General features: G+C 37.2%; 1 protein-coding gene across 1 annotated transcript; it reads left to right on the forward strand.

The window, feature by feature from the left end:
• Positions 1 to 8,385: 8,385 nt before the first annotated feature.
• On the forward strand, positions 8,386 to 12,197 carry LOC121768995 (vesicle-associated protein 1-2-like). The gene is made up of 10 exons (XM_042165631.1): positions 8,386 to 8,544; positions 8,662 to 8,732; positions 8,844 to 8,925; positions 9,062 to 9,174; positions 9,643 to 9,762; positions 9,842 to 9,883; positions 9,981 to 10,022; positions 10,126 to 10,167; positions 10,911 to 11,056; positions 11,765 to 12,197. The coding sequence occupies exons 1-10, from the start codon at positions 8,493 to 8,495 to the stop codon at positions 11,910 to 11,912; spliced, it is 858 nt and encodes a 285-aa protein (XP_042021565.1). The 5' UTR covers positions 8,386 to 8,492; the 3' UTR covers positions 11,913 to 12,197.
• The last annotated feature ends 292 nt before the right edge of the window (positions 12,198 to 12,489 follow it).

Consider the following 12,489-nt stretch of genomic DNA (forward strand, 5'->3'; position numbering starts at 1 on the left):
CCGACCGCGTCGAACCCTTCTCGGAAGAACTCTCCCCGGGCCGCCAAAGTATTCGCGATGTGGAGAAATAGCGGTTTACTCATGCAGAAACGGCGACGGAAGTAGGTTTCTCCCCAAATCGGGTTATCGCAGAAGTAGTCGCGTACTAACCTTGCGGCGGCTTCCTCCCGGTTGCGATGGATGTATGTCCGAGAGCGATGTGGAGGCGGCGCGGCTTCCTCCGCCTCTCAGCGTCGATCTTCTTCAAGTGATTGTTCCATTAGTTGACGCATTTGCTCAAAAGGATCCATTTGTTTGAGTTGATTTAAGATGAAATTGGAGTGGTTATAGAGATGATTTGAGAGGAATAGATGTGTGTTTGTGTGTGAAATGAGTATGAAATATGATTATTTATAGAGTAAATAAATAAAAAAAATAAAATAAAAATAAAATAAAAAATTAACGGTAACATTACCGTTTGAAAAATAAATTTTTTTTTATTAAAATTCGATTTTTTTAAAAAAAAATGAATTATTGCGTCATCTGTGACGACTCCCACTCGCGGGCCAGGGAGTGGGCGTCACGCATGCATCGGGGGCGCGCCACGTCGCCCGGGCGCGTGACGGGCCGGCGCGTCCCTTGTCCCGCGGATACGGGCTACGGGACGGGCTGGGGACGGGCTACGGGACGGGACGAACGTTGCAACTCGTCCCGCGGCGGAACCGTCCCTCAAGGGACGGAACGCGAGCCGCGCGCGGGACGCGTAGTGGATGCTCTAATGTAGGATCCTTGGCTCAAGTGAAGGCCTTGAGCTATATAAGCAACCTCAACTCCAAGAAATTGCTTCACTTCCCCTAGATCTTTTAAGGAAAACTTATCACTAAGCTGAGAGATGACAGTCCTGATAGCAGATGGAGAGGATCCAGCGATGAGCATATCATCAACATAAATAAGTAGATATGTGATCTCTTTGCCATCGATTCTGTAAAAGAGAGATGTTTCTGCTTTTGACTGAGAAAAACCAAGAGCCAAGAGAGTTGCCTGTATTGTGAGCATATCAGCAGATCTTGGAATACAGTCAACGGTGATGATGAATGTTTTTGGCTTAAAAATTTCTGTTTTGCTTCTGGTTACCATTTGATGACATGGTTTGGCATTATGATTGGGATCAGTTGCCGGATCAAGAGGAGATGAACATGAAGATGGATGCTCATAGGGTGAATCATTTGTTGGTGAGGACTCAGAGGGTGAATCATTTGCTGGTGAGGAATTAGGAGTGATGGGGAAGATAGGTGAGTGATTAACAAGTATATTTGGAGATATATCAGGAGCAAGTGGTGTAGGGGTTGGAGATGTGCTTGAGTGAGAAGAAACAGTTTGTAGAGAAATCTCTGAAGGGACATGAGTAAGCCGAGGAGAGGCTGCAGGTGGGGGTGGTGTTGGTGATGCAGATGAGGGAGTAGGAATTGGATTTAAGGCAGGAACTTTGAATGGAAAAACATTTTCATCAAAGATTACATCTCTTGTGACTATAACTTTACTGGAGGGAAGTAACACCTTGAAACCTTTGTGAGAGAAACTAAATCCAAGAAAGGTAGAGGGACATGATCTAAAATCAAGTTTATGTTTATTGTAGAGCCTGGTGTAGGGGTAACAGAGACATCCAAATGTCTTGAGATCAAAGTAATTTGGCTTGCATCTAAAAAGAACTTCAAAGGGAGAGAGAGTTTAAGATATGAGTAGGAAAATGATTTATAATGAAAGTGGCAGTGACAAAAGCATCATCCCAAAAACGTTTAGCAAGACCAGATTGAGCTAACAATGCCAAGCCCATTTCCACTACATGTCTATGCTTCCTCTCGGCGAGGCCATTTTGCTGAGGAGTGTAGGGGCATTACACTCTGTGGATAATTCCAGATTCAAGAAGAAACTTAGATAGCCCTTGAAATTCTCCTCCCCAATCACTTTGCAAGATTTTAATCTTGGCATTCAATTAATATTCTGCCATCACTTGGAATTGCTTGAAGACATGCCCAACTTCTTTTTTTGTTTTCAACAAATACAACCAAGTGAATCTGCTAGCATGATCAATAAAGCTTACATAATATTTAAATCCATTTCTTGATGTAATGGGGAAGGGGCCCATGCATCACTATGTATAAGCTTAAGAAAATTAGAGTATTTAGTAATGGAATCCATATATGGCAATCTGTGGCTTTTAGAAACTGAGCAAGGAAGGCAAAGATTGTTTTCTTTAATAGAGTCAAAAGAAATATTACAGTGATTAAGAGTCTTATTTACTACATCAATAGCACAGTGACCAAAGTGTTTGTGCCATAGATCTAAGCTAGAAGTTGAACTAGAAGTGGAAAAAGCTGAATGAGAAACAAAACTAGACAATGATGAACTTAAGACAGGAACACTGTTTTTGTTCTTATTTTGTGGGGCTGAATAAGCTTGGGAAGTTCTTGAAGTCTTGAATCTTGAGGGTGATTTATGGAGAAAGAAGTGATAGAGACCAGCATCAAGGGTGCCCTTGAGAATGATTTCCTTGGTAACCCGATATCTCACAAAACAAAAGCAAGGATGAAACTCAAAATAAACATTATTATCTTTGGCAAATGGAGACACATTTAGCAAGTTTTTTGATATTTGAGGGACAGAGAGAAGATTATGTAAGAACAAAGATCTAGATGTACGAACAAAAGCTGGCTTGAAAACATAATTACCAATATGTGCTATATGAATTCCATTACCATCACCTAAAAGTAGAAGCTTACCTCCATTGTATTATGCGGCCACATTCAGATTAGAAAATCATTTGATATATGGTTTGTTGCTCCAGAATCAGGATACCAAGAAGAAATGGAAGATCCATCTGCTACAAACTCAGAAGGGGCAAGCTGTGAAGGTTGTTGAGTTCTGGTGTGAGCTATGTTGGCAGTATGACCATTTGAAAAAGATTGTTGGTTTTGAGCTCTCATTTGAGGTGGATTGTCATACCTATATCAACATTTGTCAACTGAATGGTTTGATTTTTGGCATAGTTGACAAATAAGTTTGTTTCCACCAGATCTGCCACCACCTCTTGCTCCCCTGCCCCTCTTCCCCTGAAGTTGGATGATTTGCCTCCACCATAATTTCTGTAGCTGTAGGTTTTGTAAAAGTGGGGGAAGTTGTGTGTGCTTTTGTGCTAGGTCAAGCTTCACAAACCAGAGAATCCGCTAGATTACGAGGTCTAGGAACTCCGAGGTTCTCAGAAGTCTCGGTCGTCGGACACACAAATTCCGCCTTCAAAACCCTCAACCCGCTATACTATGAATTAGTACGGGGAAGTATGGATCGATCCCACGAAGATGGATGCGTATGAAGGCATTTAGGTGATTCTGGAAAGGTGATTGGCTGCTGCCACGCAATTTTGGGTTAGGGAAAGCTAACTCTAGACTTAGGAATAAAATCTGACACTAGACCTAGGAAACTGAAAACATCATGCAGGCATGGAACATATTTGTAACTTCAATTCCTCAAACAAATTTCCTTGACCTAGTGAACTACTACCTAATTTAGCTAAACAGAAAGAACGCAAGCAGTGGGGACCATCTCCCTAAAACAACAAAGTACGGATCAAAGGCTGCAGATAACAAACTCTGAATTTAACTAACAACAAACTGCATCTCGTTACCTGATTTAAACACGAACATGGAGAAAACAGAGTAAATAACTAGATTCACACAGAACATACAGATTTGGACGTCGGAAACTGACGATTAATCGGAAACCAACAGATCTACTTCTACTAGACGTAGTAAACAGAACACAGAAATGAAACATTAAACTCAAGCACAATCGGACAACTCTGCTTCAGATCCACATGTCGGATGCTTAATCCACTCCGGATCCAAGCAATCAGAACCCAACCACAACCAAAATCAACTTCATAAACTCCTATTCAACAAATCTGCTCAGATCAACGACAATCCAACCCCGATTCTACTCCAATTCAACAGATCAAGTGCGAAAAGCATTCATTCAAGCAAATAACTATAAACTCAGAAACAAACATCATTCATACTCGAAATCGACATCATCATAACGGAAAATAGAAATTGCATAGATCAACGATAATTCGACAGTAACCAGAGTCAAGCTTCGAACAGCGAATCTCGGTGAAATTCACAGCAATAACGAAATAAAAGCAAATAAATTGTATCTTCGCCCTTCGTGAGGACAGTGTTACGTAACAACCAACCGAAAGTAAACCCCGAACCCCCTTGCCTATTCCCGAAAACCAAATGTGTAGAAGTGTGTGTGAGCTGAGAGCCGAAAAGGCCGAGAGTGCCAAAAAGTCCCCCCTTTTGAATTGCATGCTCTCTTCCTTATATAGATGTTGAGGTGATCTTCTAGAAGCCTTCGCAGGAAATCTCTATTCTGCCTTTCAGCTTCACGACCTCATCCGTCTGTTTATTTTCCTTCAAATTGCTCACTTTTATCGCCACATTTCCTTCGCCAAGCACTTGTCTTCCTTTTTTCCTCGGCCTGACGATATCTACTACACACCTGGCTTAAAAAGATGTGTTAGACCCCGTAAATGCATGAAATTAATCCCCTAACCAATGCATGAAATTAGCCTTATCATTTTGGCTCCATCATCTCGGTAGTTAGAGTCTCTCTTCTGATTCATCGACTTAGCAAGGTTAGCAGAAGGAAGAGAACCATCTGAATTTATGGTGCTTGAGTTTACTGTTTCAAGCACAGATTCAAAACTAAGCAGAATGGAGGATGCTTCTTGAATGGAGCAAGCTTCTGCTCTTGAAGTAATTGCCACTCTCACTGGGTGATAGTCAGGACCCAAACCAGATAAAATATGCATAATATGGTCATCCTGCATCACTCTGCAACCTGTTGCACCAAGAAGATCACAATAATTTTTAACCTTATTTAGGTAGGCCCTCATGGAGAGTCCATCCTTCTTGACCGTTTGTAGTTGCAGTTTATACTGCATAATTTTAGCTCTTGACTGACTGGAAAAATTTACCTCCGATGCTTTCCAGATGTCTTTGCTTGAGCTAAGGACAACAACTATCACCATGGTGCTTTCAGAGAGAGAGGATTGCAACCAACGGGATAAGTGTTGGTCTTACATATTCCAGCTAGAAAATATTGGGTTTGGTAAGAAAGATGAAGTAAAAGTATTTCATGTATTAATTCATTCAACTTAACGGCTGATTCCATTGTAGTATCACTATATATAATATCCTAGAGAAATCAACTCAAACCCTAACATGACTATGAGACAAAGTAGCTACAAGACAAATTACTTTAACTGAAAACTTAAAGCAAATCAGTTCTAAGTATACTAGGTGCCACGAGCTCTCTCCAGTTGTAAATCAAGATCCTCCAGTCAAGCTTCCTTTTCAGATCGGATGGACTAATTCAGGACTTGTAACCTTGCATGCTTTTGCGTGATTCTTCTTCAGCTCCAACACATGATTAGTTGCAAGTTCTTTATTCTTCATCACTTCATTCTTTGAGCTTGAGTTGATCATGTTAACAAAAACCTCAAGGGAAGCACACCCAAAAACTGTGCATTTGGAAGAACAAATGTTGCATTATGCTAATTTTTAAAATTGATGCATGTTTTCATAACACGACATATGTTCCTTAAAACACAAATTCATTTTTTAATTGACATGTTATATTTGTGTTGAGAACATAGTTTGTGATTTACATGAACGCATGATTAATTTTAGGGGTTTAAGGATACACAGTAGTGTGCATGACACTAGGGCTGTCAATATTTAGCACGACACGATAACACGACATGAACCCGCACGAAATTAATGGGTATGTGTCAAATCTTATTGGGTTCGTGTCCTTGTCGCGTCGACACGATAACGATACGAAAACTTCGTGTCGTGTTCGTATTACACGCTAAGAAATAAATTAATATATTATAATATTATTACTTTTTATTTATTTTAAAATTTTAAATTTAAATTTAAAATTTAAATTTAATATTAGAAATAACATTTATATATTATAATATTATTATTATAGTGTCGTTATTGTGTCGTGTCATATATGTGTTGTTATCGTGTCGTGTTGACCCGAAGTGGTTGTCGTTAATTGGTTCGTGTCGTGTTCGTGTATGAGGGTAGCGGGTCGTGTTCGTGTTTGTGTTTGGAGTTTTCTTAACGGGTCGTGTTCGTGCTTGTTGTTATCGTGTCGTGTTGTTATCGACACGATAACGACATAACACGCACGATTTGACACCCCTACATGACACACTAAGGTTTATTAAGGGGGTGTTCGGTTTGCAAGATTGTATCTCGGATTAAATTTGTAGTGTGTTTGGTTCATGCGATTCAACCCCACAACTCAATCATATATGAATAACCAACCCCCTATGACTAAAATAATCTCACAACTCAATCCTAGATTGTATCCCTGTATTATTTTATCTTGGAAACCGAACACCACCTAAGTGTATGACCGTGCCCATCCTTGCCCAGTCTTGTCGAGACGTATTCCACTTTGGATTTCTGTATATTTTGAATTATTAGTATTTTATGTTTGCGTATGCCTTGGACCAGCACGGGCCAAGTCGATGTTCCAACAGGGGCTTGGTCACTGGTCAGTGTTGGACCATTGGCTCCACTAGAGTTTACATGGGCACCATTCTGCAAAGTTGTGTATTTGCTGGTTTATTCATATAATATACTCCCTCCGTCCCATAGTAGATGTCTCACTTTTCTTTTTAGTTTGTCCCACAAAAGATGTCACATTTCCTCTTTTATAAAAAGTTTCCTCTCACATCAAATATAAAATTATATTTTCTCTCACCACTTAACAAACAAAACAACATCTCCTAAAATCTCGTGACATCTTCCAAGTGTGTCATCTTCTTTGGGACGGAGGGAGTAATATTTAGTGGCGTGCTTTATTGTTCAGGCCCACTTTAAGATGAAAAATTAATAATACATGGGCTTCTACAAGATTCTAGAATTAATAATATTATGGGCTTCTACAAGATTCTAAATTGATAATGTTCAGTCCAGCATGTGAAAATTATCATATTTCTTTTCCTTTCTTTATATATAAACATCAAATTTTATTTTTCTGCTTGACATATAATATATGATAAAACAATAAATAGAACATGACGTGTCCTCATAGCTAGAATTTCATTTTGAGGATTTATTTTGAGTGTATACGGATTAGTGATTTGGGCTGGTTCATTCCAAATTCAACCCATACTCAAATCCAGCCCAACGGTTAGTGATTTGGACCCAACACAATAATAATAAAAGCAAGCCCAACCCTATATCTGTACTTAGGCATCAGAACAATGAATCCGTGATTTTCATTTCTAGAAGTTCAACATCCACTAAAAAAAATCAAACAAGGACGCTTTTTTATACGGATAGGGACACTAATTTATATATTTAATTATGCCACCAATACTTTATAAATTATTCTTATTATTAGTATCCCAATCAAAATTAGGGGACACAAATAAAAATGTCCTAAAAATGCAAAAAAAATTAAAACAATTTACCATACACTTATGGACGCTTTCTTTTGCCTCCTAAATTATGACTATTTTAAAAAATTTACAAACGCAAATAATTGTGTCTCAATTTTTGGGTCGCTAAAAGCTAAGGGTTTTCATCTTCATTTCTAGAAGTTCAACATCGTCATGGTTAATTTTCTCTATATCATCAATGGCATATTTTTTACTCCATTCTATTCGTCCCTGAAAAATATGAATTATTTTTTTAGTTCATTTCTAAAATAATAATTTTTTTAATTTTAAAAATCCAATTACACTACTATTAATATGACCTCACTCAGTAACACTCTTTTCACTATCATTTCTTCATCTCTCTTATTTTTACTAATTGTGCATTCAAACTCGTGTCCAAATAAATGTTCAGATTTTTCAGGGACGAAAGGGAGTATAATCTCAAAGTTATATTACATCCTAAAATCATTTTATACTAATAAAAAAATTGTAACTAATAGAGTAATATTATTACTTGATAACTAAAATGATCCAATTTAAATTTCTCAAAAATTAAATATTTGTGTGCACTAACTAATTGATAATATAATTTGAGATAATCGTAGAATAGTAGTATAAAAGTTTGATAGAATCCACAAATATGTATCGTATGTGATCATGATTATTAATTTGATGTTGAGTATTAGTAATTTTGTTCATTTTAAAATAAGCATAATATTAATTCTTGTGTATTGACGTAGTCAAAATTTGATCTCAATAAGTAGAGTAAATTCGTTAACCTTGAATTTGGTGATACTTATTTAGTGAATAAGCGATTAAAATATGTGCCACAATTTTGCAGTCGTCGTCAACATGGTTGCTTTGCTACTAGCCTCGAATTCTTATTTCACCAAACTGAAAGAAACCTTTTTGTTTCGTCAAAAAAAAAAAAAAAACCTTTTGTATGTAAAACCCTAAAATTCGATTAACAAGTGTGTTGTGGAGAGAAATGAGCTCAGAGGCGTTGCTCAATTACGACCCTCCGGAGCTGAGTTTCCAATGTAAGTTTCATCTTTATCGCAGTTTGACCTTTTTTCGGTTTCGATTGTAGCTGCATTCTTGGGTTTGATCATCTCATGATAATCGGCTGCTGTTATCGGGTTGTTGTATTTGCTCAGTTGATCAGAACAGACAGCTATCATCTTCTGTCCGATTGTTGAATGAAACCGACGATTATGTTGCTTTCAAGGTGGGTTTATTTGTTCGTATTCCGACTAATTGTTCATGGTGTGTGATGTTTCGTTTCTTTTTGTAAAAAAACTGTAACCTAGTTGTCTCTCTTCGTGGGCTACGTGTTCAGCTCAAGTCCACTAATCCGAGATATTATGTGGTTCGACCAAGAATTGGAATTCTGTTGCCTCAATCAACTTGTGAAATCAAAGGTTCTTATTTTATTGGTTTACTATTTCTTTCCAAGATGGAGAAGAATGGATATAAGCATCAAGGAACAATTAATTTGAGATTGTTCCTTTTATTCTTGCATCATTTTGAAATAACTCAACTTGGCGCGTTTTGTAGTGACAATGCGAACCCTGAGGGAATCTCAGCACAGTCTGAGGTCCAAGGACAAGTTCATGATTGAAAGTGCAGCTGCAGCTCCTGATACAACCGTGGAAGATGCTCGGAAACTGGTAAATGCTTAATCTGATGTTCGCCTTTCTGATGCTTGTATTTTAGTAATTTTTAACGACTACATGCTTGGCCTGATTCTGATGAGTGCTTCCAAATATTTTGGTTAAAAATATGTAATATGGATAGAGATAGTTCCCTACTTCCCTGCATTATCATTAGTTGTTATTCTTTGTTACTTGTTTATTTCGCATAGAAGTGTGCTAGTAGTTTATTTTAGATGGGGCTATGTTTCATTCTTTCAGAAATATATTGAGTTCAGCATTTGCTATTGGCCTTTTTGGAGGAGGTTTATTTTGTATTGGTAGAGTACTAGAGATACTATTACTTTGATGAATTTGAATTATTTGATACAACTTAATGAAACACCTATTTCATTTAAAGATAAAAAAATGCTTTTCATGTTATATGTTAGTGAACTTTCTGGTTCATTATTTTTGTAACTTTGTTGGTTTATATGGATTATGTAGTTTGATAAGGAGTCTGGACATCCTATTCAAGAGTTCATACTACGAGTCAATTACAGTAGGCCTACAGAATCTTCACCTGACACATCTGTCATTGAAAATACAGATGTATCTGCTCCTGAGGTTGGCTTATTAAAATTTAGAGATTTACTTGATTTTCAAAGCCAGGATAACGACTTCATCTTTTTGTTGGTTACTCCAGGTTAATAGATCTCTTACGGAACCTCATGAGAACGGGTTACAGGTAAAAAATATGTTCCTCTCATGCCAATTTATTTTCCACTCCATGGGCATGATCTGGTTAGCTGGGATAGTGACTTGTGTTTTTGTTGTTATTGCAGGTCGCTAGCTCTGTCACTGACTCTCATGACAATAATTTACGGGTGAAAAGCCATTTTACTCTCACATATTGTTTTCTCCACTCACAAACATCAATGCACAAAGTGGGGATGATGACAACTTCTTTTGGGTTTATTCATAATGCAGGTCATCAACAATGTTAACGAACTTCGTACCAATGGCACACAGGTAGACATTCATTTTCTTGTACCCCTTTCATTGATTCATAGTGAAAGCTTAATCTTCGATATTTCTCTTAGTTTAATCACACCTTGTCTTAAGTTGAATGGAATAAAAAGTGGGGGGGGGGTTACATTCTGGCATGTTTGAGTACTGTGGTTGTTCCATTGAAGTCATCAACTAAATTGCTTTTGAAGTGTTATGAGGTTTCAGAAAAGATGCAATGATTCAACAATCTTCTGTTTAAACTTCTGATGAAGATTAAATCATGCATTAAGTTTTAGTTGATATATGCATATTTACTCCTCACAATAGACTAAGTGGTGAGTGAACCAGTGAATTCAATTTGTTTAACCTTTTAACTTTTGGAAGTTCTATAGCTGGAGCCTGGAACTGTTAGGTTTCATGAGTGATATATATATAATCTTCCTAGTCTTTCAATGCTGTAGAATGAAGTAGCAATTTATGTTTTTGTTCTTTTACCCATTTCTAGTTTTTCTGGTTTATTCACGAAAAAATAAAAAAAACAGGACTGAAGATGCACTCTCAGTTATGTGTCTTTAAGAGCCTTTCATGAATCTATCGACTATACATACCGAAATAAGTCCAAACATTTCTGTGTATATTGTATTTGACAAACAATACCATGCACATATGTGGTGTAGGATAGTGTTAGCAGTTAACTTCACATTATCATTCTTACTAAGTGTCTTCTGATCCTTCTGCAACACAATGTTCAATGTATCTTGCAGGAAAATGATATCACTCGTAGTGGTGACTCAATTCTCAGGCGCTTTATCAGTAATTGCACTGGTGAATCAATTCTAAGGGAGGTCATTGGTAGCTTGCTGATATTAGTATTCTTATACCTCATGAAACAGACGATATCATGGATCTGGTATTCAACTCTAAGTCTATGTTTGATTCGCATATATAACTGGGATACTATTGCCTTTATTCTGTAATATTTTGGATCTAGCTTGGCATTTCACCGAGGATTTTGCTTGGCCAGTGTTGAGTAATCTCCCGAAAGTGTTGAGCCTGTCTTCTTAGAGGGTGTTTGGCTGAACTTATAAGCTCCTAAAAACGACTTATAAACTGTTTCGGAGCTTATAAGATCTTCCAAAGTGTTTAGCAAAATAAGCTCCCCAAAAAATAAATTCCCGAACCCCAATTTAAGTTTTCATAATCTAACTATATACACTTTCAATTACATTTATATTCTATTTTTACTCTCAAACTTAATATTCACTTTCTACCTTATACGTTCAATTATCCAAACATTTTCACAACTTATAAGCTCTTTAGATATCATTATAAGCTATTTAAATAAGCTTAGCCAAACACCCAATTAGTTCTGAAACAACAGTTCACATCATTCACCTACAAACACTTCTATTTCCTTTAGAAGATAGGTTACACTGAGCACAAACTGTATTATTCTAAAAGTGACTTCTGTTGAGATCTGTGGGAAGGCACCACTATTGTCTCTGTCAAATTTGTTGGTTCTTTACATTCTTGGGTCATGCTGGATAGATGGAAACTCTCTCCCACTTCAACCATTATAAGCCTAAGTTGTAATAAGATTTGAGTTTTGTGGTTGCAGGAGTCTGGTAATGTTTGTGGTGATAATGATAATAAAGATGATAAAGAAGTTGGTGTCTGATTCTGTTGAAGACTGGATAGTGAAAACACTTATACATATCGTTATGTATATTCTATTTGGGCGCAAGGAAAACACAGGCCTTACGTAGCTCTCCGCCTTCTTGTGTCAATGATAGTGATAAACAGGGTTATGAAAGGAAGTATGTGTTCTATGTGAAGCTATGCCTGCATGTAAATTAGAAGCATTTGGAGTTTTGTACATGTTCTCTTTTAGACGGCGTATATTATTACAATGGAATGGACTACAGATAGTGATTGTAAGCATTTGCCACGAAATGAGAGACACCCCCACACTGAAAGGTGGTAGGAGTACTATTTTTGCCATCATGTTCATATTTATTACTACTATTAATATTTATTCTTCACTTGGATCATTATCCTGAAAACCATTTTATTCAAGTTTGTGCAGTTTGTTCATTCATTCATTCAAGCTCTTCTCCTGATGTTGCGTGTTGTCGAGCAGTGCAGATCAAATTGTTCGTTACTTAGTTTACAATGATGTTTGTGATATATTAAGATCGAGAAACAACACCATTCGTCGCAAAATAGCTTCATATTTGAATTCGTGTGGTTTGTTCATTCAAATGCTTATTTGAAGATCAACACCTGGAGTTACATTTTTTCTCTGAGTAGTGTGCAACCTTTTGACATAGATTCTTTTTTTGA

This window comes from Salvia splendens, chromosome 15 (genome assembly GCF_004379255.2).
Source record: "Salvia splendens isolate huo1 chromosome 15, SspV2, whole genome shotgun sequence".
Taxonomy (NCBI): Eukaryota; Viridiplantae; Streptophyta; class Magnoliopsida; order Lamiales; family Lamiaceae; genus Salvia; species Salvia splendens.

What these genes read in the sequence shown, in the direction of transcription:
- LOC121768995 (XM_042165631.1), top strand. Translation starts at nt 8,493, where the DNA reads ATGAGCTCAGAGGCGTTGCTCAATTACGACCCTCCGGAGCTGAGTTTC. An exon ending in ACGATTATGTTGCTTTCAAG is followed by an intron (nt 8,733 to 8,843) that starts GTGGGTTTATTT and finishes CTACGTGTTCAG; the next exon opens with CTCAAGTCCACTAATCCGAG. An exon ending in CTCATGACAATAATTTACGG is followed by an intron (nt 10,023 to 10,125) that starts GTGAAAAGCCAT and finishes TTCATAATGCAG; the next exon opens with GTCATCAACAATGTTAACGA.